The 25583-nt window shown below is 41.2% G+C and overlaps 1 protein-coding gene and 1 long non-coding RNA gene across 3 annotated transcripts in view; both read right to left on the reverse strand.

The window, feature by feature from the left end:
* Positions 1-2679, reverse strand: part of LOC149979198 (uncharacterized) — a 148688-nt gene extending 146009 nt beyond the window's left edge. Inside the window, exon 1 of the long non-coding RNA XR_016485099.1 lies at positions 2460-2679. This is a non-coding gene — a long non-coding RNA (uncharacterized LOC149979198). The remainder of the gene's footprint in view (positions 1-2459) is intronic.
* A 9144-nt stretch (positions 2680-11823) lies between these two features.
* The window catches only part of LOC110537700 (putative E3 ubiquitin-protein ligase DTX2), a 31880-nt gene continuing 18120 nt past the window's right edge, over positions 11824-25583 (reverse strand). The window contains exons 4-9 of one of the 2 annotated variants that reach the window (XM_036937662.2): positions 23533-23682; positions 21951-22018; positions 21109-21267; positions 14528-14689; positions 14366-14455; positions 11824-12199 (exon numbers count right to left, since the gene is read on the reverse strand). In XM_036937662.2, coding sequence (XP_036793557.1) covers positions 11933-12199; positions 14366-14455; positions 14528-14689; positions 21109-21267; positions 21951-22018; positions 23533-23682 — 896 coding nt within the window. In that variant the 3' untranslated portion in view covers positions 11824-11932. The remainder of the gene's footprint in view (positions 12200-14365; positions 14456-14527; positions 14690-21108; positions 21268-21950; positions 22019-23532; positions 23683-25583) is intronic. The other variant, XM_021623940.3, reaches the window with a different exon arrangement.

A 25583-nucleotide genomic window follows, 5' to 3' on the forward strand; every position in this document is an offset into this window, starting at 1 on the left:
GAATTTGGACATAAATGATGAACTTTATCGAACAAATCAAACTGGGAGTGCATTCTGATGAAGATCATCAAAAGTAAGTGAATATTTATAATGCTATTTCTGACTAATGTTGACTCCACAACATGGTGAATATTTCTTTGGCTGGTTTGGTCTCTGAGCGCCGTACTCAGATTATTGCATGGTGTGCTTTTTCCGTAGTGTTTTTGTGTTTTTGAAATCTGACACAGCGGTTGCATTAAGGAGAAGTCTCTTTAATTCTGTGAATAACACTTGTATCTTTTATCAATGTTTATTATGAGTATTTCTAGAAATTGATGTGGCTCTCTGTAAAATCACCGGATGTTTTGGAAGCAAAACATTACTGAACGTAACACACCAATGTAAACTGAGATTTTTGGATATAAATATGTACTTTATCAAACAAAACATACATGTATTGTGTAACATGATGTCCTATGAGAGTCATCTGATGGAGATCAAAGGTTAGTGATACATTTTATCTATATTTCTGCTTTTTGTGACTCCTCTCTTTGGCTGGAAAAATGGCTGTGTGTGTTTTTGTGACTTGGCTCTGACCTAACATAATCATATGTTGTGCTTTTGCTGTAAAGCCTTTTTGAAATCGGACACGATGGTTATATTAACAAGAAGTTAATATGTCATTTGGTGTATTGCACTTGTGAAAGTTACATATTTCAACAAAAAAATAATTGAATTTCGCGCTCTGCCTTTTCGGCGGAATGTTGTCGAGGGGTGCCGCTTGCGGAATCCCTAGCCATAAGAAGTTAACTTCTTAAGGATCAGTGGGACGCTAGCGGGAATTTCAACATCCGGTGAAATTGCAGAGCGCCAAATTCAAATTCAATTACTATAAATATTTAACTTTCATAAAATCACAAGTGCAATACATCAAAATACATCTAAACTTGTTGTTAATCCAGCCGCCGTGTCAGATTTCAAAAAGGCTTTACGGCGAAAGCAAACCATGCGATTATCTGAGGACAGCGCCCTGCATACCAACACATGAAAAACATATTTCAACCAGGCAGGTGCGACACAAAAGTCAGAAATAAAAAAGTCAGAAATAAGTCTCCAGACTGTCACGTCTGTCACATGTGCTCAGTGTGAACCTTCTTTCATCTGTGAAGAGCACAGGGCGCCAGTGGCGAATTTGCTAATCTTGGTGTGCTCTGGCAAATGCCAAACGTCCTGCACGGTGTTGGGCTGTAAGCACAACCCCCACCTGTAGACGTTGGGCCCTCATACCACCCTCATGGAGTCTGTTTCTGACCGTTTGAGCAGACACATGCACATTTGTGGCCTGCTGGAGGTCATTTTGCAGGGCTCTGGCAGTGCTCCTCCTGCTCCTCCTTGCACAAAGGCAGAGGTAGCGGTCCTGCTGCTGGGTTGTTGCCCTCCTACGGCCTCCTCCACGTCTCCTTATGTACTGGCCTGTCTCCTGGTAGCGCCTCCATGCTCTGGACACTACGCTGACAGACACAGCAAACCTTCTTGCCACAGCTCGCATTGATGTGCCATCTTGGATGAGCTGCACTACCTGAGCCACTTGTGTGGGTTGTAGACTCCGTCTCATGCAACCACTAGAGTGAAAGCACCGCCAGCATTCAAAAGTGACCAAAACATCAGCCAGGAAGCATAGGAACTGAGAAGTGGTCTGTGGTCACCACCTTCAGAACCACTCCTTTATTGGGGGTGTCTTGCTGATTGCCTATAATTTCCACCTGTTGTCTATTCCATTTGCACAACAGCATGTGAAATTTATTGTCAATCAGTGTTGCTTCCTAAGTGGACAGTTTGATTTCACAAAAGTGTGATTGACTTGGAGTTACATTGTGTTGTTTAAGTGTTCCCTTTATTTTTTTGAGCATTGTAGTTTCCCATAGAAAACCAATTGAAAACAGTGACCTCAACAACAAAAAAATCCTGGATGGTTTGTCCTTGGGCTTTCGCCTGCCAAATAAGTTCTGTTATACTCACAGACATAATTTTAACAGTTTCAGAAACTTGAGTGTTCTCTATCTAAATCTACCAATTATATGCATATCCTAGCTTCTGGGCCTGAGAAACAGGCAGTTTACTTTGGGCAAGCTTTTCATCCAGACGTGAAAATACTGCCCCCTATCCCAATGAAGTTAACCTTTCTGATCCGGATCCGGGATCGTGAATACAGACTCAAGCTCATTACCATAACGCAACGTTAACTATTCATGAAAATCGCAAATGAAATGAAATAAATATGCTAGCTCTCAAGCTTAGTCTTTTGTTAACAACACTGTCATCTCAGATTTTCAAAATATGCTTCTCAACCATTGCAAAACAAGCATTTGTGTAACAGTATTGATGGCTAACGTAGCATTTAGCATAGCATTTAGCATTAGCATTCAGCTGGCAACATTTACACAAAAAAACAGAAAACGCATTCAAATAAAATAATTTACCTTTGAAGAACTTCAGATGTTTTCAATGAGGAGACTCTCAGATAGCAAATGTTCAGTTTTTCCTGAAAGATTATTTGTTTAGGACAAATCGCTCCGTTTTCTGCGTCACGTTTAGCTACGAAAAAAACCCTGTATCCAGGATTGTGTAAATCTATCAGCAAGCTCATTAGCATAACACAACGTTAACTATTCATGAAAATGGCTAATGAAATGAAATTAATCTATTTGCTCTCAAGCTTAGCCTTTTGTTAACACTGTCATCTCAGATTTTCAAAATATGCTTTTGAACCATAGCTAAACAAGCATTTGTGTAAGAGTATTGATAGCCTAGCATTGCATTAAGCCTAGCATTCAGCATGCAACATTTTCCACAAAAAACCATAAAAGCATTCAAATAAAATAATTTACCTTTGAAGAACTTCAGATGTTTTCAATGAGGAGACTCTGTTCGATAGCAAATGTTCCGTTTTTACAAAAAATATTATTTGTGTCGACTAATCACTCCGTTTTGTTCATCACGTTTGGGTAAGGAAAAAAAAAAAAAAGTCATTAAAACGCGAACTTTTTTCCAAATTAACTCCATAATATCGACAGAAACATGGCAAACGATGTTTAGAATCAATCCTCAAGGTGTTTTTCACATATCTATCGACGATAAAATCCATCGTGGCAGTTTACTTTCAATTCTGAAGAAATGGAACGCGCATGGACTTACTGATTACGCACACAGGACACCGGGCGGGACACCGGGTAAATGTAGTCTCTTACGGTCCATCTTCCAATGATATGCCTACAAACACGTCACAATGCTGCAGACACCTCGGGAATATACAGAAAGCGCAGGCTCATTCCTGGCGCATTCACAGCCATATAAGGAGACATTGGAACACAGCGCCTTCAGAATCCGGGGCATTTTACTGTATGAAACATCATCTTGGTTTCGCCTGTTGCATTAGTTCTGGGGCACGCACAGATAATATCTTTGCAGTTTTGGAGACGTCAGAGTTGTGTCTTTCCAAGGCTGTCAATTCCATGCATAGTCGAGCATCTTTTCGTGACAAAATATTGCGCTTAAAACGGGCACGTCTTTTTATCCAATAATGACACAGCGCCCCTATAGGTTCAAGAGGTTAAGTTGATATTATGGAGCTAATTTGGAAAAAAGTTTGGCGTTGTAAGTGACTGCATTTTCATTTTTTTTTCTTAGCCAAACGTGATGAACAAAACGGAGCTATTTCTCTTACACAAATAATCTTTTTGGAAAAAATGAACATTTGCTATCTAACAGAGTCTCGTCATTGAAAACATCCGAAGTTCTTCAAAGGTAAATTATTTTATTTGAATGCTTTTCTTGTTTTTGTGAAAATGTTGCCTGCTGAATGCTAGGCTTAATGCTATGCTAGGCTATCAATACTCTTACACAAATGCTTGTGTAGCTTTGGTTAAAGCATATTTTGAAAATCTGAGATGACAGTGTTGTTAACAAAAGGCTAAGCTTGTGTTTCAATATATTTATTTCATTTCATTTGCGATTTTCATGAATAGGAAACATTGCGTTATGGTAATGAGCTTGAGGCTATGATTATGCTCCCGGAAACGGGATTGCTCGACGCTAGAGGTTAATACTGTGTTTGATTTATTGTGTGGGGTCTTCTTATTTTGGTTTCAGTGGGTTTGTCACAGGTTAGAAAGGTTGCACCTTAAAAGGGCACACAAATGACATTTTCTGAAGTATCCATCGTCTGAATTTTATTTGCACACATGTAAATTCTCTTGATAAGAAATGTACTGAAAAATCCAATGTAAACCTGGTACACAAAATGTTAAATGTTTGGAATGTTTGAAATGTCTTTAAATAATGAGTCTGAGGTACAGGGAAAGAAAAACTCACTTAATGGGGTGGAAAAATGTCTGACCTCTGTTCTGACTTTCTGGTGAGGCCTGATCACCCACACTAGAAAGGCTAGAGACATTGGGTGACATTTAAATGTAATATGTAAACACTGATAATTAGGAAGTAGTTTATAATTTATCAACACTACTGTGTGTGATTCGGAGCACGAGAGAGCAAAAGAAAGCTGCCCCTGAATGAGGGAACCCGGTCTCTAGTCTATTTTACTGTTACCTTATGGGATGCAACTATTTTAAAATGGAGTTATAAAGCGTTGTAATTGTGTCTGTAGTCCATTTTACTGTTGTTGTTTTGTTTTTGTCTTGCTTCAATAAAAATCTCACCAGAATGGGTCTACAGGATGGTCGGGATTTCTCCCTAGTGATTAGCTCTCTAATGCCCTGAACCTGTAAGTCTGGGGTGAGATTGTCAATATGATAGGGGAGTATAAGCCAATTTGAAAAAATGGTTTCAACTGTGTTAAGAATATTGGTAGTAGTACTAATTTGTCATACAGTAAAGAGCTGGATTTCCTGAATCAGAAATGCCCTAGACTAAACTGTTGTTCTGGTCTGTCCTCTCTCGATGTTACGGCGAAGGTGACCACAGATGGTATCTAGATGCATGGAAGATAATTAGACCGAGAAGTGTGTGCCTCAACCCCTCTAACCAGCTGAAGTAATGGCGACAATGGCATTCACTATGGCCCTGTCCTTCACCACTTCTATCGTGAGACCGGAGTCCGAGCCAGCAACCTGTACACAGCATCCAGTCAAAGCCATCAACTGCCTTTTCTCTCCAGGTTCTTTGGTGTTTTTACCTGGGTATGGAGTTGCATGTGCCCTAGACCAAATTCGGGAGATCTCTAGACACAGAGAAATATGGCAATGATAAAATAATTACTTAAATTGGCTCTGCAGGTCAAGGGGGCACTCGTGCAAACATTGGCGATGAATGTTGTACTTTTGTCCCACTTCTAATATGACTGATCTCACCAAATACATTGCCACTGTCGCTAAGAATAATTCCCCACAAGCAGAGTGGACACTCGCAACTTGGATGGAATCCCTGTTTGGAAATTGGGGATAACAAATTGCCAAATGGGCTAAAGGATGTGTTTTTTACTTAGTTTGCCTAATTAACACGATGTGTGTGTGTATTTTTGAGGAATTCACTCCCGTTAATAGAAGTATAACCTTTATTATGATGATAGTATTACCATACTACTTAAGATTGTATAACGTGGGGCCTCCCGGGTGGCACAGTGGTTAAGGGCGCTGTACTGCAGCGCCAGCTGTGCCACCAGAAACTCTGGGTTCATGCCCAGGCTCTGTCGTAACCGGCCGCGACCGGGAGGTCCGTGGGGCGACGCACAATTGCGTCGCCCGGGTTAGGGAGGGTTTGGCCGGTAGGGATATCCTTGTCTCATCGCGCACCAGCGACTCCTGTGGCGGGCCGGGCACAGTGCACGCTAACCAAGGTTGCCGACACATTGGCTGGTTTCCGAGTTGGATGCGTGCTGTGTTAAGAAGCAGTGCGGCTTGGTTGTGTATCGGAGGACTCATTACTTTCAACCTTCGTCTCTCCCGAGCCCGTACGGGAGTTGTAGCGATGAGACATGATAGTGGATTGGATTGGATACCATGAAATTGGGGAGAAAAAGGGGGTAAAAATTCAACAACAAAAAAAGATTGTTAAACGCAAAACAAAGGGTTTGAAATGCTGAAGAATCTGGTTGTGTTGATTTCTTACTTTAATACAAGTATAGAACCTTTTGATAGAAGCTATGCTTACCTTGAAATTTAACGATTGTCACAAAAGTGAAACATTTTATGTGAAGAAACATTTTATGGTTTGTGCTTTTCTAATAACCAATTTGACTAGTTTCATACAAGTGACTCATTTGACTGTGCCTCGGGGGAATCCTCACTATCGGTATCTGCAATTTGGCAGTACGCCAAGAAGATTGTTTTGAGAACCGAAAGGGATGTCTCCGCTTGGAAAGAAGCCTTGTGAGCTACTGGTCGGTCACATACATGAACCAAGCATTAATGATAAATTAATTATGAATAAGCTAAATCATGCAAATATAACTTGTCTGTGTAAGCGGAATATGAGAGAACTAACGTAACTGCCTCGGGAGAGCTCACTTCAGACTGGTACTTTATGCATCCAAGTTTGACTGTGACCTCCAGCTTTCTGTTAATAAAGAATGATTCATTTAAGAATGACTTCAGGTGTCCTTGGTGGTATTTTCCATGACAGATTAAATAACACTTTCTTCAATCTACACACAATACCCCATGAAAACAGATTTACATTTTTGCACATTTCTACGTAACATTTTTTTTAAACATTTTTTAAATACCTTATTTACATAAGTATTCAGACCCTTTTCTATGAGACTTGAAATTGAGCTCAGGTGCATCCGGTTTCCATTGATCATCCTTGAGATGTTTCTACAACTTGGAATCCACCTGTGGTAAATTCAATAGATTGGACATGATTTGGAAAGCCACACACCTGTCTATATAAAGGTCCCACAGTTGACAGTGCATGTCAGACAAAAACCAAGCCATGAGGTCAAAGGAATTGTTTGGAGCGCTCAGACAGGATTGTGTCGAGGCACAGATCTGGGGAAGGGTACCAAGACATCTCTGCAGCATTAAGGTCCCCAAGAACACAATGGCCTCCATCATTCTTAAGAGGGAGAAGGGCCTTGGTCAGGGAGGTGACCAAGAACCCGATGGTCACTCTGACAAATCTTGATAGAATCTACAGAAAAGAATGGGAGAAACTCCCCAAATACAGGTGTGCCAAGCTTGTAGCATCATACCCAAGAAGACTCGAGGCTATAAATCGCTGCCAAAGGTGCTTCAAACAAAGTACTGAGTAAAGGGTGTGAATACTTATGTAAATGTGATATTTCAGTTATTTTTTATGCATTTGCAAAAATGTATAAAACCTGTTTATGCTTTGTCATTATGGGGTATTGTGTGTAGATTGATGAGGGGGAAAAAAAATTAATAAGGCTGTAACATAAAATGTGGAAAAGGTCAAGGGGTCTGAATAATTTCCGAATTGTATTTTTTAATTGGACCTTTATTTAACCAGGCAAGTCAGTCAAGAACAAATTCTTATTTTCAATGACTGCCTAGAATGCACTGTAAGTGGGTGTAGCAAAGCATCAGGGCCCGTATTCATAAAGCGTCTCAGAGTAAGACCCTAGTACTGATCATAATGAATAAGGTTACATAGGCAGGGAGGACCTGATCCTAAATCAGCACTGCTTCTGTGAGATGCTTTATGAACATGGGCCCAGCTTTGTTTGCATTACAAATCTGTTTCCCCATTTTAAATGGTTAAAGATAAAATCCTTAATTGAAACAAAGCAATCACCCCGTCTGTGCTTTGGTAAAAAGCTGAGGTATGGGCCTGGAGAAACATAACCACTCTCAAATTCATAGATACAAGGACTGACCATCCATTTATATTAAAATGTATAGTTTTAACCATGTTGAGGCTATACAGAGTTTGTTTAAATGTACATTGTTTAAACATTGGAGTAACACGGTTCTATTTTGGGTTCTGTTGGTGTATGACAATTGAACTAAGCACGAGGCATTTATAAGTTATATTATTCAAGAATCGATGGGTACATAATATTAATTTAAGTAAAACATGGATGTAGCAACTAAGGATTCCACTTTTCAATTACAATGCATTAAGAATAAATAAAAAATGCAACTGAAACAAAAGGCAAAGTGAGAAGTTTCTCTTCCGGGTTATGCTTCTAAATTAACTGGCATTTACTGGCAAATCTGTTCCTTTATTGGAGCCAAAAATCTTCCATTATTACACAAACAAAGTACTCACTTTGCTACCATTTTGTTTTCGTTATATGCCTGTGTATTTGGTGAGTAAGTACATTGCTCAACAGAAACAAAAAAAATAATTGCATCATTTACTTTAAAAAATGTTTTAACTATCAACCACAGATAACCTGGTAATTAACATACGTGTTAATTAAATGCACTGTCAAAACTAAAAGTGCTACTGATGTTCTATATTCCCCACGAGAGCTGGCACATTCCATGGAGCATGTCAAAAGGGGTGCGACACATCAGGCTGTTCCAAAAAAAAAAAAAAAAGTCCTTTGGTCAAAAGATAAGAGCGCGCCGCTATATATACGCACTGCTCAAAAAAATAAAGGGAACACTTAAACAACACAATGCAACTCCAAGTCAATCACACTTCTGTGAAATCAAACTGTCCACTTAGGAAGCAACACTGATTGACAATCAATTTCACATGCTGTTGTGCAAATGGAATAGACAACAAGTGGAAATTATAGGCAATTAGCAAGACACCCCCAATAAAGGAGTGGTTCTGCAGGTGGTGACCACAGACCTCTCAGTTCCTATGCTTCCTGGCTGATGTTTTGGTCACTTTTGAATGCTAGCGGTGCTTTCACTCTAGTGGTAGCATGAGATGGAGTCTACAACCCACACAAGTGGCTCAGGTAGTGCAGCTCATCCAGGATGACACATCAATGCGAGCTGTGGCAAGGTTTGCTGTGTCTGTCAGCGTAGTGTCCAGAGCATGGAGGCGCTACCAGGAGACAGGCCAGTACATCAGGAGATGTGGAGGAGGCCGTAGGAGGGCAACAACCCAGCAGCAGGACCGCTACCTCTGCCTTTGTGCAAGAAGGAGCAGGAGGAGCACTGCCAGAGCCCTGCAAAATGACCTCCAGCAGGCCCCATATGTGCATGTGTCTGCTCAAACGGTCAGAAACAGACTCCATGAGGGTGGTATGAGGGCCCGACGTCCACAGGTGGGGGTTGTGCTTACAGCCCAACACCGTGCAGGACGTTTGGCATTTGCCAGAGAACACCAAGATTGGCAAATTCGCCACTGGCGCCCTGTGCTCTTCACAGATGAAAGCAGGTTGACACAGAGCACATGCGATAGACGTGACAGAGTCTGGAGACGCCGTGGAGAACGTTCTGCTGCCTGCAACATCCTCCAGCATGACCGGTTTGGCGGTGGGTCAGTCATGGTGTGGGGTGGCATTTCTTTGGGGGGGCCGCCCAGTCCTCCATGTGTTCGCCAGAGGTAGCTTGACTGCCATTAGGTACCGAGATGAGATCCTCAGACCCCTTGTGAGACCATATGCTGGTGCGGTTGGCCCTGGGTTCCTCCTAATGCAAGACAATGCTACTAGACCTCATGTGGCTGGAGTGTGTCAGCAGTTCCTGCAAGAGGAAGGCACTGATGCTATGGTTTTCTACTTTAATTTTGAGTGTGACTCCAAATCCAGACCTCCATGGGTTGATACATTTGATTTCCATTGATAATTTTTGTGTGATTTTGTTGTCAGCACATTCAAATATGTAAAGAAAAAAGTATTTAATAAGAATATTTCATTCATTCAGATCTAGGATGTGTTATTTTAGTGTTCCCTTTATTTTTTTGAGCTATATATATATATATATATATATATATATATATATATATATATATATATATATATATATATATATATATATATATATATATATATATATATATATATATATATATATATATATATATATATATATAGTGGAGCACCCTTTGACAAAAGGACTTTTGTAGTGCTATACACACACATACTTATACACACACATACAGTGGGGCAAAAAGGTATTTAGTCAGCCACCAATTGTGCAAGTTCTCCCACTTAAAAAGATGAGGCCTGTAATTTATCATAGGTACACCAACTATGACAGACAAAATTAGAAAAAATCCAGAAAATCACATTGTAGGATTTTTTATTAATTAATTTGCAAATTGTTGTGGAAAATAAGTATTTGGTCACCTACAAACAAGCAAGATTTCTGGCTCTCACAGACCTGTAACTTCTTCTTTAAGAGGCTCCTCTGTCCTCCACTTGTTACCTGTATAAATGGCACCTCTTTGAACTTGTTATCAGTATAAAAGACACCTTTCCACAACCTGAAACAGTCACACTCCAAACTCCACTATGGCCAAGACCAAAGAGCTGTCAAAGGACACCAGAAACAAAATTGTAGACCTGCACCAGGCTGGGAAGACTGAACCTGCAATAGGTAAGCAGCTTGGTTTGAAGAAAATCAACTGTGGGAGCAATTATTAGGAAATGGAAGACATACAAGACCACTGATAATCTCCCTCAATCTGGGGCTCCACGCAAGATCTCACCCCGTGGGGTCAAAATGATCACAAGGGGGGACTACACAGGGGGACCTAGTGAATGACCTGCAGAGAGCTGGGACCAAAGTAACAAAACCTAACATCAGTAACACACTACGCCGCCAGGGACTCAAATCCTGCAGTGCCAGGCGTGTCCCCCTACTTAAGCCAGTACATGTCCAGGCCCGTCTGAAGTTTGCCAGAGAGCATTTGGATGATCCAGAAGACGATTGGGAGAATGTCATATGGTCAGATGAAACCAAAATATAACTTTTTGGTAAACTCAACTCGTCGTGTTTGGAGGACAAAGAATGCTGAGTTGCATCCAAAGAACACCATACCTACTGTGAAGCATGGGGGTGGAAACATCATGCTTTGGGGTGGTTTTTCTGCAAAGGGACCAGGACGACTGATCCGTGTAAAGGAAAGAATGAATGGGGCCATGTATCGTGAGATTTTGAGTGAAAACCTCCTTCCATCAGCAATGGCATTGAAGATGAAACGTGGCTGGGTCTTTCAGCGTGACAACGATCCCAAACACACCGCCCGGGCAATGAAGGAGTGGCTTCGTTAGAAGCATTTCAAGGTCCTGGAGTGGCCTAGCCAGTCTCCAGATCTCAACCCCATAGAACATCAATGGAGGGAGTTGAAAGTCCGTGTTGCCCAGCAACAGCCCCAAAACGTCACTGCTCTAGAGGAGATCTGCATGGAGGAATGGGCCAAAATACCAGCAACACTGTGTGTGAAAACCTTGTGACGACTTACAGAAAATATGTTTGACCTCTGCCATTGCCAACAAAGGGTATATAACAAAGTATTGAGATAAACTTTTGTTATTGACCAAATACTTATTTTCCACCATAATTTGCAAATAAATTCATTAAAAATCCTAATGTGATTTTCTGGATTTTTTTCTTCTCCTTTTGTCTGTCATAGTTGAAGTGTACCTATGATTAAAATTACAGTCTCCTCATCTTTTTAAGTGGGAGAACTTGCACAATTGGTGGCTGACTAAATACTTTTTTGCCCACTGTGTGTGTGTACATATATAAATATATATAGCACTACAAATATAGGGATGTATACAGGGTGCCGTTTGAGACACAGCCTAGGTGACTAAACCAAGAGCTAATGGAGCACTACTGCAGCTAATAAAGTCCAAGTCAAACCCCACATTATCAGTATGTGTAGTATTCGGCACACTGCACTCAGACATACGCTTTGCATTGAATACCTAATAAAAACACTTCCAGGTGGGAATGTGAATACTTGGTTTATCCCTTATGTTCTCTATGTTGAAGTTGCGACATTACGAGGAAAGTGATTCACGGTCAGTTTCACAGTCGGATGCTCCCTAGCCATAACCAGTTCACAGTCTAGAGTTTGACGCTCCTCCCTGGCTGGGGTCCTCCTGTCTGAGGAGGCAGTCATCGGTCACCCCCTGGGAGGCCAGCTCGGACAGCACGTTGTCCAGGTAGTTGGGGTCCGGGTAGCCATGACCCGACATGTTGGACATCATCTCAGTCTTGTGGTGGATCTCGTTCCACACCACCGTATCGGGCTCGCCCGTGGTGCTGGACGTTCCCACCGTAAAAATGAGGCGCCGTGTCCATGCCACCTTCAGCAGCTCCAGCACCTGACATGAAATTAGAGATGAAATTAGAGATGAAATGTCCCCATCACTGTCATGGACTTTTAGCTAGCGGTGGCCAAAGTTACTGGAAGTTTGTTGTGAGCAACTCCATACGAGATTGGCCCAAATCTATGATATTCCTGAAATTAAATGCATTGAAATGTCCTTTGGGGTAAGGATGTTTGGCATACCATTGAAGTCTAGCGAAAATTATTATTGAGAAATAATTGATTGAAATTAAAAAAAAAAAATGACATTTTGGCCTTACCCAGGCCTTCTGTAAAGACACTACAACGATGAGTCTGTAGATGCTAAAGACAGTATTGGTGTCATTTGAAACCTTACCGTGTGGTCTGAAATATGAGGAGTTTAGATTAATAACATTTTACATTAATTTCTGGATAATTAAAAAATAAACAAATACTTTGAATGTACACTTTTTGACATTTAATGAGAGAACTAGAAAATACTGTCCCACATACATTGTGTAATTGGATAATCCCCAACAGCGACCTAACTGCCACGGTCGCACACTGGCTAGCAAAAGTGCTATGTACTGTACAAGTAAATGTACACATACCTAGAATCTGACTTGGTAAAATGGTGCTGCTAGCAAGACATATAGAAATGTAATACAGAGACAATACAGAGAGGAATTTAAACAATGTAAATACTGTATATTATATACAAAATAAATAGTGAACATAGAACTAAAAGAGTATGAGCTAATTTACAGTGACTTTCACACCTCACTAACCATTTTACTCCCCCTAGCAGAGCAGGTTAGAATGTTTTGAAGTTATTCAGACGAGTAAGTGACTGTGGTACTGTTTTGCCATAGTTAATGTACAAACGCTTCCCACGTGTGAACCACACACACACCTCCAAGACCCAAATCTTGTGTTCTTAAATTAGGAAAACCGAGACAAAATCTGTCAGTTCAGCCGCCTTTAAAGTTTCTCCTGGCCCATAGACTAGTTTCAGGGTGAGGAACCTTCTAACATTAAGTTATAAAATACTGAATGTCCCTTTTAAGGTGGTCTGCATTGTCTCTAGGTTATGGAAGAGGTATGCCCATTTGATTTCACATCGACAGGAAATCAGATATAGAAATGGATTTCTTTGGCAAGAACATTTGGATGAATTATCAATAAAACAATTACCTCACACTGTACAGTAAAATAAGCATTTATTAAATATAGCCAACAGAGTAGCGGAGTTGGTCGCAATGAATGGCAAATCAAATTAAAATAGTAATGAGGAATTGGAACAAGATATTCAAGTGAGAGGTTTCACTATTTTGAATGGTACACCTGAAAATTAAATATTTTTTATTTTCCCCCTTGAAACTGCTGTCAGACTTCCTAGACTGGTTTTTGCACATACAAGAAATGTGTGAGTGTAACAATTGTTCAAATATTTTGTGAATTTCACCAGGTTCGTATATTCATATAGCATATTGAGTTATTATGCTTGCCTGAATCCTGGGAAATAGGGGAGCACGTACTTACGGTTTGCCCTGCCTGCTCAAATAATTTGGACGCATAGAGGTATCTTCAGAAATCAGAAATGTTACATGTAATAAGCACAAGACACACTGTTTTGTTCATAAATAATGGTGTACATTTAGTGTTTACTCATAAAGGGATGGTATTGTAAGTATTACTTTTTAAGATGATAATAACATTTCGAATTCAACATGTGGTTGTTAGCTAGCTAGTGTGTTGTATGTGTGAATGATGGCTAGCTCCTTGACGGATCAACGTCCTTTGTTATGTGTCTGTTGTAGAGAGAGGAAATGATTGGCAGAACATATGTGCTCTACAAATGTTTTTATATTTTCTTATGAAAGCAGAAGAAACTCATTACACTGAAAACAGCCTGATCACTGAAGTCCACGTCTTCTACCAACGGAGCTACAAAAGGATCACACACACACACAGCGGAGCTACGGCGGTGCAGTACAGCACCGGTTACATGAGCAGAACAGAGTCAAAAGGTTGTGTTCATTAGGGAGTTAACTGGAAAAAAAACAGACTAAAACAGGGAGGAACTACGTGGACTTGTCCAATGAGAACTGCTAACTTTCTGTTGCGTGCCCTTACGAGCACGTCCAGGGTGTTGTCAACTGTTTGCAGTGTGTTGGTTCGTTGTAAGATAGCTGCTTACCTTTCTGCCCTTTTTGTTGTCTGGGAGGAAGCAGAAGCGAGGGAAGCCTCTAGAGGTGTACGACTGCCCGGGATTAGGGTGCTCTGGACCCTGGAGAGAGTGAGGAAGTGAGTGAGTGAGTGTGTCTCATGTGTGTGTCTTGTGTGTGTCTTGTGTGTGTACCTGTATCCCATGGGTGATGCTGTAAATTATCTGGATAGTTCCACAGTCAGGGTGGCCAGGGAGGGACTGGGAGATACTATAGATCTCCATCTTCCCCTTGGGCTGGGTCCCAGTCTTCTCCCCATAGATTGTCTTGCATGAGGGGCACTGGAGGCTGCCATCCTGGAACAGAGAACAGGCAGTCAACCACCTTAGAAGACACCCAACGGAGGCAGACTTTCTTTACAAAATACCAAAAGGCACATGTACAGTGCATTCGGAAAATATTCAGACCCCTCGACTTTTTCCACATTTTGTTCCAGCCTTATTCTAAAATTGATTAAAATGTGTTTCCTCAATCTACACACAATACTCCACAACGACAAAGCGAAAACAGGTTTTTAGAAATTGTATCAAATTTACTAAAAATAAAAAATAGAAATACCTTATTTGCATAAGAATTCTGACCTTTTGCTATGAGACAAAATTGATCATCCTTGATATGCTTCTACAACTTGATGGGAGTCCATCTGTGGAAAATTCAATTGATTGGACATGATTTGGAAAGGCACACACACCTTTCTATATAAAAGGTCCCACAGTTGTCAGTGCATGTCTGAGCAAAAACCAAGCGATGAGGTCGAAGGAATTGTCTGTAGACCTCCGAAACAGGATTGTGTCGAGGCAAAAAAAATTGTGGCATTGAAGGTCCAAGAACACAGTGGTCTCCAGTATTAAATGAAAGAAGTCTGGAACCACCAAGACTCTTCCAAGAGCTGGCCGCCTTGCCAAACTGAGCAATTGGGGGGAAAAGGGCCTTGGCCAGGGAGGTGAACGAGAGCCTAACGGTCACTCTGACAGATCTTCAGAGTTCCTCTGTGGAGATGGGAGAACCTTCCAGAAGAACAACCATCTCTACAGTACTCCACCAATCAGGCATTTATGGTAGAGTGGCAAGACGGAAGCCACTCCTCAGTAAAAAGGCACATGACAGCCTGCTGGAAGTTTGCCCAAAGGCACCTAAAGACTCTCAGACCACGAGAAACAAGATTCTCTGGTCTGATGAAACCAATATTGAACTCTTTGGCCTGAATGCCAAGCGTCACGTCTGGAGGAAACCTGGCACCAACCCTACGGTGAAGCATGGGTGGCAGCATCATGCTGTGGGTTGTTTTTCAGTGGCAGGGACTGGGATACTAGTCAGGATCAGGGGAAAGAGATCCTTGATGAAAACCTGCTCCAGAGCGCTCAGGACCTCAAACTGGGGCAAAGGACAACGACCCTAAGCACACAGCCAAGACAACGCAGAAGTAGCTTCGGGACAAGTCTCTGAATGTCCTTGAGTGGCCCAGCCAGAGCGCAGACTTAAAACCGATCAAACTAATCTGGAGAGACCTGAAAATAGCTGTGCAGCGAACACTCCCCATCAAACCTGACAGCTTGAGAGACTCGGGAGAAGAAATGGGAGAAACTCTCCAAATACAAGTGTGCCAAGCTTGTAGCATCATACCCAAGAAGACTTGAGGCTGTAATCGCTACCAAAGTTGCTACAACAAAGTAAAGGTTAAAGGGTCTGAATACTCTAGGAAGTCTTGGTTGTTCCAAATGTCTTCCATTTAAGAATGATGGAGGCTACTGTGTTCTTGGGGACCTTCAACACTGCAGAAATGATTAAGTAACTTCCCCAGATCTGTGCCTCAAAACAATCCTGTCTCAGGAGCTCTACGGGCAATTTCTCCAACCTCATGGCTTGGTTCTTTGCTCTGACATGCACTGTCAACTGTGGGACCTTATACAGACAGGTGTTTGCCTTTCCAAATCATGTCCAATCAATTGAATTTACCACAGGTGGACTCCGATTAAGTTGTATAAACATCTAAAAATGATCAACGGAAACAGGATGCACCGGAGCTCAATTTTGAATCTCAAAGCAAAGGGTCTGAATACTTATGTAAATAAGGTATCTTTTTTATTTTTTCATAAATTTGCAAACATTTTCGCTTTGTCATATTGTGTGTAGATTGATGAGAAATATTTTTTGAATCGATTTTTAGAGTAAGGCTGTAATTTGCCTTCAGGGTGGCGCTGTGGTCTAAGGCACTGCATCGCAGTGGTAGAGGTGTTACTACAGTTGGAAAGTGTCTCTGCCGACACATAGGTGCGGGTGTTAAGGAGCATGCTTTGGGGTGTGGCAGGGTAGTCTAGTGGTTAGAGTGTTGGGCTAGTAACCGAAAGGTTGCAAGTTCAAATCCCTGAGCTGAAAAGGCAGTTAACCTACTGTTCCTAGGCTGTCATTGAAAATAAGAATTTGTTCTTAACTAACTGACTAGTTCAATAAAAAGGTTAAAAAAAAAAAAGACTACCGTCGCCTTTCCCGAGCCTGTTGGGGACTTGCAGCGATGAAAGAAGGGGGTTAGAATAAAGAGTATGAGTAAAATCTGTAACAAAACATGGAAAGAGTCAAGAGGTCTGAGTACAGTGTACTTTTTGAAGGCACCTTGACATTGTGCCTGAATTCAAAATTGATTATATTTCTCACACAATAACCCATAATGACAAAGTGAAACAAACAGAAATATGTCATTTACATACAGTACCAGTCAAAAGTTGACATATTCCTGGGTTTTTCTATAATTTTACTATTTTCTACATTGTAGAATAATTGTGAAGACATCAACACTATGGAATCATGTAGTAAAAAAACAAAAAACATCACAATATATTTTATATTTGAGATTTACCTTTATTTAACTAGGCAAGTCAGTTAAGAACAAATTCTTATTTTCAATGACGGCCTAGGAACAGTGGGTTTGTACCTTGTCAGCTCAGGGGTTTGCTGGATCGAATCCCCGAGCTGACAAAGTAAAAATCTGTAGTTCTACCCCTGAACAAGGCAGTTAACCCACTGTTCCCCGGTAGGCCGACATTATAAATAACAATTTGTTCCTAACTGACTTTGCCTAATATACAAAAAAAAAAATGTGTTTCAACAGGACAATGACACAAAACACACCTCCAGGCTATGTAAGGGCTTGTGGCGAAATCCTGCACGGAGCCTTCACCGTGCACTGCCACTTTAAGAGCGCATCAGCAGTAAGGAAGGGGGAAATAAAAGACAGACAGCTCTTTCAGTTCTCTGGGGAGGGGCTCTTGGTTGGCGAGACAGTTGGTTGTGAATGCTATGCTGCAGATGTCCTTGTTTATATTCAGCGTGTGTAGTTTATAAAGTATTTAACTCAATCATCGGTGTGACCGCTCTAGGTCGTGATCGTTTGGAACCGCACCTGTTATGGATCGCATGGATTAGTAGCAACATTGTTGCGAAGCTTTGACATACAAACCAACAAACCATTGGACGGTCAGACGGGACAACGGCAAGCCTGAAGACCACAGCTAAGATCTCTTGCTCTCTCCTCTATCAAACAAAATCTTTACCCCTCTCTAATAAATAGCACTACAGGCTATTTAACCAAGAAGGAGAAAGATAGTACTGCATCAGTTGACCTGGCCTCTACAATCACCCAACCTCAACCCAATTGAGGTGATGTGGGATGAGTTGAACCACAGTGTGAAGGAAAAGCAGCCAACAAGTGCTTATAATATGTGAGAACTCCTTCATGACTGTTGGAAAAGCATTCCAGGTGAAGCTGGTTGAGAGAATGCCAAGAGTGTGCAAAGCTGTCATCAAGACAAAGGGTAGCTACTTTGAAGAATCTAAAACACACTTTTTTGGTTACTACATGTGTTATTTCATATAAATATTTCATATTTCACTATTATTCTACAATGTAGAAAATAGTTTAAATAAAGAAAAACCCTTGAATGAGTAGGTGTGTCCAAACGTTTGACTGGTACTGTATATGGAGTGGTACTCAATGTGTTGCATTGGATTTGCCCCAAACATAAAACTTTGTATTCAGGACAAAAGGTTAATCGCTTTGACAATTTTTTTGCTTTACTTTACTGCCTTGTTGCAAACAGGAATGCATTATATATATATATATATATATATATTCTGTACAGGCTTCCTTCTCACTCTGTCATTTAGGTTAGTATTGTGGAGTAACTACAATGTTGTTGATCCATCCTCAGTTGTTTTCTCCTATCACAGCCATTCAACTCTAACTGTTTTAAAGTCACCATTGGCCTCAGGGTGAAATCTCTGAGCGGTTTTCTTCCTCTTCGGCAACTGAGTTAGGAAGTACACCTGTATCTTAGGATGGTGTATCAATACACCCAGTCACTACAAAGTGTCATAAATAATTTCACCATTCTCAAAGGGATATTCAATGTCTGCTTTATTTTATTTTTACCAATAGGTGCCCTGCTTTGCAAAACCTCCCTGGTCTTTGTGGTCGAATCTGTGTTTGAAATTCACTGCTCAACTGAGTGACCTTACAGAATTTCATGTGTGGAATACAGAGGTGAGGGAATCATGTTAAATACTATTATTGCACACTGAGTGAGTCCATGCAACTTATGTGAGTTAAGCAAATTTTTACTCCTTAACTTATAAAGGGGTTGAATACTTAAACTCAAAACTATGGCTGTTATGATGACCATATTACCTCCACACCGGCAGTCAAATTCCATGTGACCGTTTAGTCACAGTAATTAAGCTCCGATGCTGCTGATGGTGCTCATTAGTAGTCTACCTAACTTGCTAACTGCCTGGTATTCAACACTACATTGTCCCTCTAATCACTGACATCAATGCAAACGTAATCAAACCCTTCATGAGAGCCCATGTTGTGCAACATTTTTATAGGCTATGCAACTGTGTGAGAAAACAGATTGATGGCCTCTTAAACATTTGGAGGATCTCATCAGCTTTCTACAGGCTAGCGAAAGTAGGACATGTATTTTTGTCAGCTGCCCGTTTCAAGACAGGTGCATGATAATGGTTCATTCTAAATCAAATTTCACACAGATTATTTAGTGTATGTAAAGATTAAATTAAGAATAGTACGCTGGCTGACAATATTAGCCTATCACTTGTGAATGATGCAAGAAATAGAGAATGCTTCTTTTTTCCCGCAACTTTAAAATCAGTCACACACCTCATGTAGCCTAGCCCATAGGCCTATATGTTTGTATCACAACTAAAAAGTGGCCAATTCACTTCTTAAAATGAAGCACATTAATACGCTTTACAACAGGTGTAGAGACATGAGTCAACTTTTGTACTGTCCGGGATAGTAGATTAACAGGCTAGTGCTTTTGCTGTTTGTTAGGCCTACTCATCTCGTTGGCTGACAAAGTAAATGTGGACAGTTCTTCCAATATCTTCAATATGCACTTTGGAATTGGATAAGGACGCACACAGTTGCGTCCCCAATGTGTCGAAAGAGAAAGACCCAATCATGTGACGGAGAGCCATGTGAGTGAGGTGCTTCGACACGCAGTTAGGAGAAGGGAATTATAACTATTATATTTAGCCCAAGGGCACAACGGCCGCAAAAGGCATGGATTTTTTTAGGGGGCATTACGGCCACAAAAAGGGGGGTTAGCCGGAAGATTTGAGGCATTGTCAAGTGCTTGTCAAATTGTGAATGAGAGACTGATAATGTACAGCCTGCGCAAAAAAACAAAGCAGATCTCGTGCCTTTCATGTGACTTTTTCTCAAATCATTGGAGTCGCATCATGGAGCCGCAGAATGTATCCAAAATCAAAACATATAGCCCAACATTTGTATCACAACAAAAGTTACAAATATACCTGCTTCTTTGTTAACCGATCAACACAGAATAGCCACATGTGCCCACTCAAATCTTTGAGAAAATATCCTTTATTTTATTCAGCCATTTTCAATTGTATTCTTCAAAACTATAAAATAATGGCACGGCATTCTAAGCAAATCTTGTAGGCTAAATTAACTAGTGTAACCCACAGCGTAGCCCACAGCCATATGGCATAGCCTGATCAGGGCCTAACATATGGACTCAGAGTATGCTATTCTATACTTTTGAAATAGATAACATCTTCATATCATGTTTCTTTAGACCTGTCTAAAATACATCATGGATTTACTGTGATGGTGTAGGCCATATTACATGGATTTATTAGACTTTTTAAAATGTAGATGTTCCTATGGTCTACATCAGCGGAAGCCAGGAGATGCTACATGTGTTTAATAACAGACAATTACCGTGAGACCGGCAGTTATATGCTTGACAATCACCGGCCAACAAAATCTCATGACCGCCACAGCCCTTCTCAAAACGTATTAGCTTTTCATTTTTATTTAATAAAAAAAAATAGAATTCCGCTATGATATTATTGGGTATTGTGTGTAGGCCAGTGACCCCCCCCAAAAAAATCTAAATTTAATCAATTTTCAATCCAGGCTGTAACAACAAAATGTGGAAAAAGTCAAGGGGTGTGAATACTTTCTGAAGGCACTGTAATATGACACGTTGTGGGTGACACTTAACTTTTAGCCTGCAAGTACAATGCTTCATTACTTGTTATAAGCATGTACAAGCCATTATAGTGCCTTATAAGGCTTATAATATGTTAATGCCTCTATGTAGGACAATATGTGGGGTCGTGTCTTCCAGGCAACCAACTGAATTACATTTAGGATCTCTGTGGCACCCACCTTGGTACCATTGTTGTACATGGCCAGCATGCAGAGCATGTGGAGGGTGTGTCCACACTTGAACTTGCCCACGGCGCCAGGCTGGATGGACTGGGCTCCCTCAGACGCCACGTCATAATCCGACGGACAAGACAGCCGGTCCATACAGATGATGCAGTCCTGAAACCACAGGGAGAATGTTATCATAAAATTACATGAGAACAAGTATTACAGGATCTCTATGATATTATATTGCAAGTCTATCAATTGTGGTTGGGATAACTTGGGGATACAGATGGGTATTGTATACAAAACAGCAGTTGGTTTGCTCATACTGCTTTAGAAATAGGCCAAGCCTGTGTTCATTTTAGAGAAATCATATTGCTTTCAACCTGCATACTGCAAATTCTTTGCAAAATAACATTTCTTTCTTCAATACAAATACAATTAGTTGCTTTGTATATAAAAAAAAATCACATCACCTTCACATGAATGTATAATTTTTTACAAATATAGTTTAAGTCTGAGAGACTACATGCAAACTAAAGCAGGTGTAATTAATTGCATCTTTACAATGAGTTCCTGTGTACCAGAACGAGGAAACACACGACTGATTCTCCTGCAAGAGCACTACTTCAGTGAGTGCTGCGTAAAAAGACGGCCCCAGGGAGAATTTCCCCCTAGGTACAGATCTAGGATAAGATTCCCTTCCCCCAATCCTAACCTTAACCATTAGGGGGGAAAATGCTAAACTGACCCAAGATCAGCGCCTAGGGGCAACTTCACCCTATACAAAAAAAACAAATAAATAAATAAATAAATAAGATGCGAGGGAGGAGGGAGATTGACATTGACATGCGTACCTCGTCTTGAGCAGAGGCCACTTCCTCCATGTAGCGGTGAATGACATCCTCTGGTTTCTGGGCCGGGACTGAGAGGATAGTGGACACAATGAACAGAGTTGGGGAGAAGCCAACCACATACACAGGACACAGGTGGTATTATCATGACAGAAATTGTATAGACATTTGTTTTTTTAATCCATGGCTTTCAGTGGTTGCCTAGTTGTTTTGCAGTTTGCGAACAAATTATGTTCACAGATATAAGCCTAGATTTTATAGCCTATAGTTAAATCCAAAAACATTTTAATTGACACGTCACTTTCACTGTATTTTATATTTCTGCCTTCTGAAAGCCTAAAGCAAAAATGTCCAACTCATTCTGCAGAAGTAGCCTACACACTTCGCTGCAGCTCAGACTTTAGGCAGGCTTAGTTGGCAAATCTGTACCATGCAAGAGCACTGCTCGAAAATGTAACATGAGTTTGAGGCACACAGTATTAATGTTTGACAGTTATGGCTGAATGAGAGAAGAGGGTAAGATGTTGACACTAATCTACTAATGTGCCAAACGCACCCTCTTGCTCTTCCTTCGTCAGTCAGGGTATGCGTCACAAATGCCACCCTATTCCCTACATTGGTCAAAAGTAGTGCACTATGTAGGGAATATGGTGCCAATTTCAGGTGCTTCCTCAGAGTTAGATTTGTGAATGTCAGTTCGCCATCTTTATAGAACACCTTCGTAAATAAAAAGGCATTATATGAAGATAAGCTGGATCCAAAAAGCAGGAACACGATTAGTTCTGAAGGAAACACACCAATGTTTGTTAGCTAATGAATACGGTGTTGACCGCCAAGCAACATCACAACACTGATTCGTGGATATGAATGAGAGAGTCACGTGAGGGCAAATGATTAGTACAGAGACAAGTAGGCGATGGAATGAAATAAAAGAGTGAGCACATGTAAGATAAAAGGACGCTATACTAGCCTGCAGGTAACAATCAAAACACACTGCCTGAGATGCCTTTTCATTTTCATTTTGAAATGTGTACATATAATCTAAAATACACACACACAACTTAATGATAAATGGTTCCTTACACTGATAGTAGTATATCAGCCAGGGGAAATGTAATCCATGGTTCAGGTTTATTTTAAAAGCCACTACTAACTTGAGCTAACTTTAGCCACCTCTAGTGAAAGATCTATGGGAGTGATAGGGGCAACCATGATATATTTTGGGCCAAATCACCTTTAAGGCAAGTCAAACCAAATCAATGAGTTGATTTCAGTTGCCCCCATCACTCCCATTGATTGTAAGTCTTGTGTAGTGACTATTGAGATCCTAAAACTGAGTGAGAATAGGAATTCCTAGCTCGGATATCGCCAATGTTGTTTCACCAGGCAGGCATATTAGTTTCCCACCACAAAAACACAAGGAATAAATTTTTTTCATATTTGAACATGTATTACAACTTGTTTGGGATAACTCTAGATGACAACACAATGGAAAGCATTGGATGTGACAAGGCACAGAGCTGGATGCAGGCCCATAATGGGGGGGGGGGGGGGGGGGTAGGAGGGGGGTGGGTGGCGTAGCTACCTGTCCTGTGCTGCCTCTTTTCCCTCCTAACCGAGCTGCGACTTTTGGAGCCCGCGGGCCTGCTGCTGCTGGGGGGAGGAGGAGCGGAGGAGGGAGCACTCATGAAGCGTACGCCGAGTCCCACTGCTGACATCAAAATGGAGGCCATGCCTGGAGTGGGTGGCCAGGGGAGGACCGGTGGAGACATGCAGAGGGGGTGGGGGACGGGGGTGGGGGACGGGGGGGTTGGAAGGGGATCAGGACCAAAGGGATGCGACATGGTGGATAAAGCAGTGACTGACTGGTGGGAAAAGAGGGCGTGTATTGGGAAGTTTGGGAAGCTTCCAGACCAATTCTGCTTGGTCAAAATAGAGAACATTGGATTCAGGAATAAGAAGTCATTTGGATTCATTGTTTGTACAGTAAAGAAAATGTGTTTGACTAACATTCAGCAGTAATAAATGTGGGCTGATGTGATAAATGCACCGATTTCCTTTTTAAAGCCATATTGTAAGGTTCTGCCTCGATTCTGGACAGCATTTAGCCTAGTGGTTATAAGAGTTGAAACAGTAACTGAATGGTTGCCGAGTCGAATCCCTGAACCAACTATGTGGGAAAAAAACTGTTATTTCATTAAGGGTAAGTTTTAAAGAGGACACAAACAAATATTTACAAAATGTAACAAAGAAAATCTTCAAAAATGCACTCTACAAAACATTTTAGCTAAAGTCCAACTGGACCAAAAGTGTTCACATGCAAAATAAGCTGAATTGCTGTTGGTCACACATGCATATACAGTGGGGCAAAAAAGTATTTAGTCAGCCACCAATTGTGCAAGTTCTCCCACTTAAAAATATGAGAGAGGCCTGTAATTTTCATCATAGGTACACTTCAACTATGACAGACAAAATGAGAGACAAAATCCAGAAAATCACATTGTAGGATTTTTTATGAATTTGCAAATTATGGTGGAAAATAAGTATTTGGTCAATAACAAAAGTTTCTCAATACTTTGTTATATACCCTTTGTTGGCAATGACAAAGGTCAAACATTTTCTGTAAGTCTTCACAAGGTTTTCACACTGTTGCTGGTATTTTGGCCCATTCCTCCATGCAGATCTCCTCTAGAGCAGTGATGTTTTGGGGCTGTTGCTGGGCAACACGGACTTTCAATGGGGTTGAGATCTGGAGACTGGCTAGGCCACTCCAGGGCCTTGAAATGCTTCTTAAGAAGCCACTCCTTCGTTGCCCGGGCGGTGTGTTTGGGATCATTGTCATGCTGAAAGACCCAGCCTCGTTTCATCTTCAATGCCCTTGCTGATGGAAGGAGGTTTTCACTCAAAATCTCACGATACATGGCACCATTCATTCTTTCCTTTACACGGATCAGTCGTCCTGGTCCCTTTGCAGAAAAACAGCCCCAAAGCATGATGTTTCCACCCTCATGCTTCACAGTAGGTATGGTGTTCTTTGGATGCAACTCAGCATTCTTTGTCCTCCAAACACGACGAGTTGAGTTTTTACCAAAAAGTTATATTTTGGTTTCATCTGACCATATGACATTCTCCCAATCTTCTTCTGGATCATCCAAATGCTCTCTAGCAAACTTCAGACGGGCCTGGACATGTACTGGCTTAAGCAGGGGGACACATCTGGCACTGCAGGATTTGAGTCCCTGGCGGCGTAGTGTGTTACTGATGGTACTGGTTACTGGCTTTGTTACTTTGGTCCCAGCTCTCTGCAGGTCATTCACTAGGTCCCCCTGTGTGGTTCTGGGATTTTTGCTCACCGTTCTTGTGATCATTTTGACCCCACGGGGTGAGATCTTGCGTGGAGCCCCAGATCGAGGGAGATTATCAGTGGTCTTGTATGTCTTCCATTTCCTAATAATTTCTCCCACAGTTGATTTCTTCAAACCAAGCTGCTTACCTATTGCAGATTCAGTCTTCCCAGCCTGGTGCAGGTCTACAATTTTGTTTCTGGTGTGCTTTGACAGCTCTTTGTTCTTGGCCATAGTGGAGTTTGGAGTGTGACTGTTTCAGGTTGTGGACAGGTGTCTTTTATACTGATAA

Source organism: Oncorhynchus mykiss, chromosome 12, assembly GCF_057628025.1.
Source record: "Oncorhynchus mykiss isolate SJ-2025 chromosome 12, ASM5762802v1, whole genome shotgun sequence".
NCBI classification, from domain to species: Eukaryota; Metazoa; Chordata; class Actinopteri; order Salmoniformes; family Salmonidae; genus Oncorhynchus; species Oncorhynchus mykiss.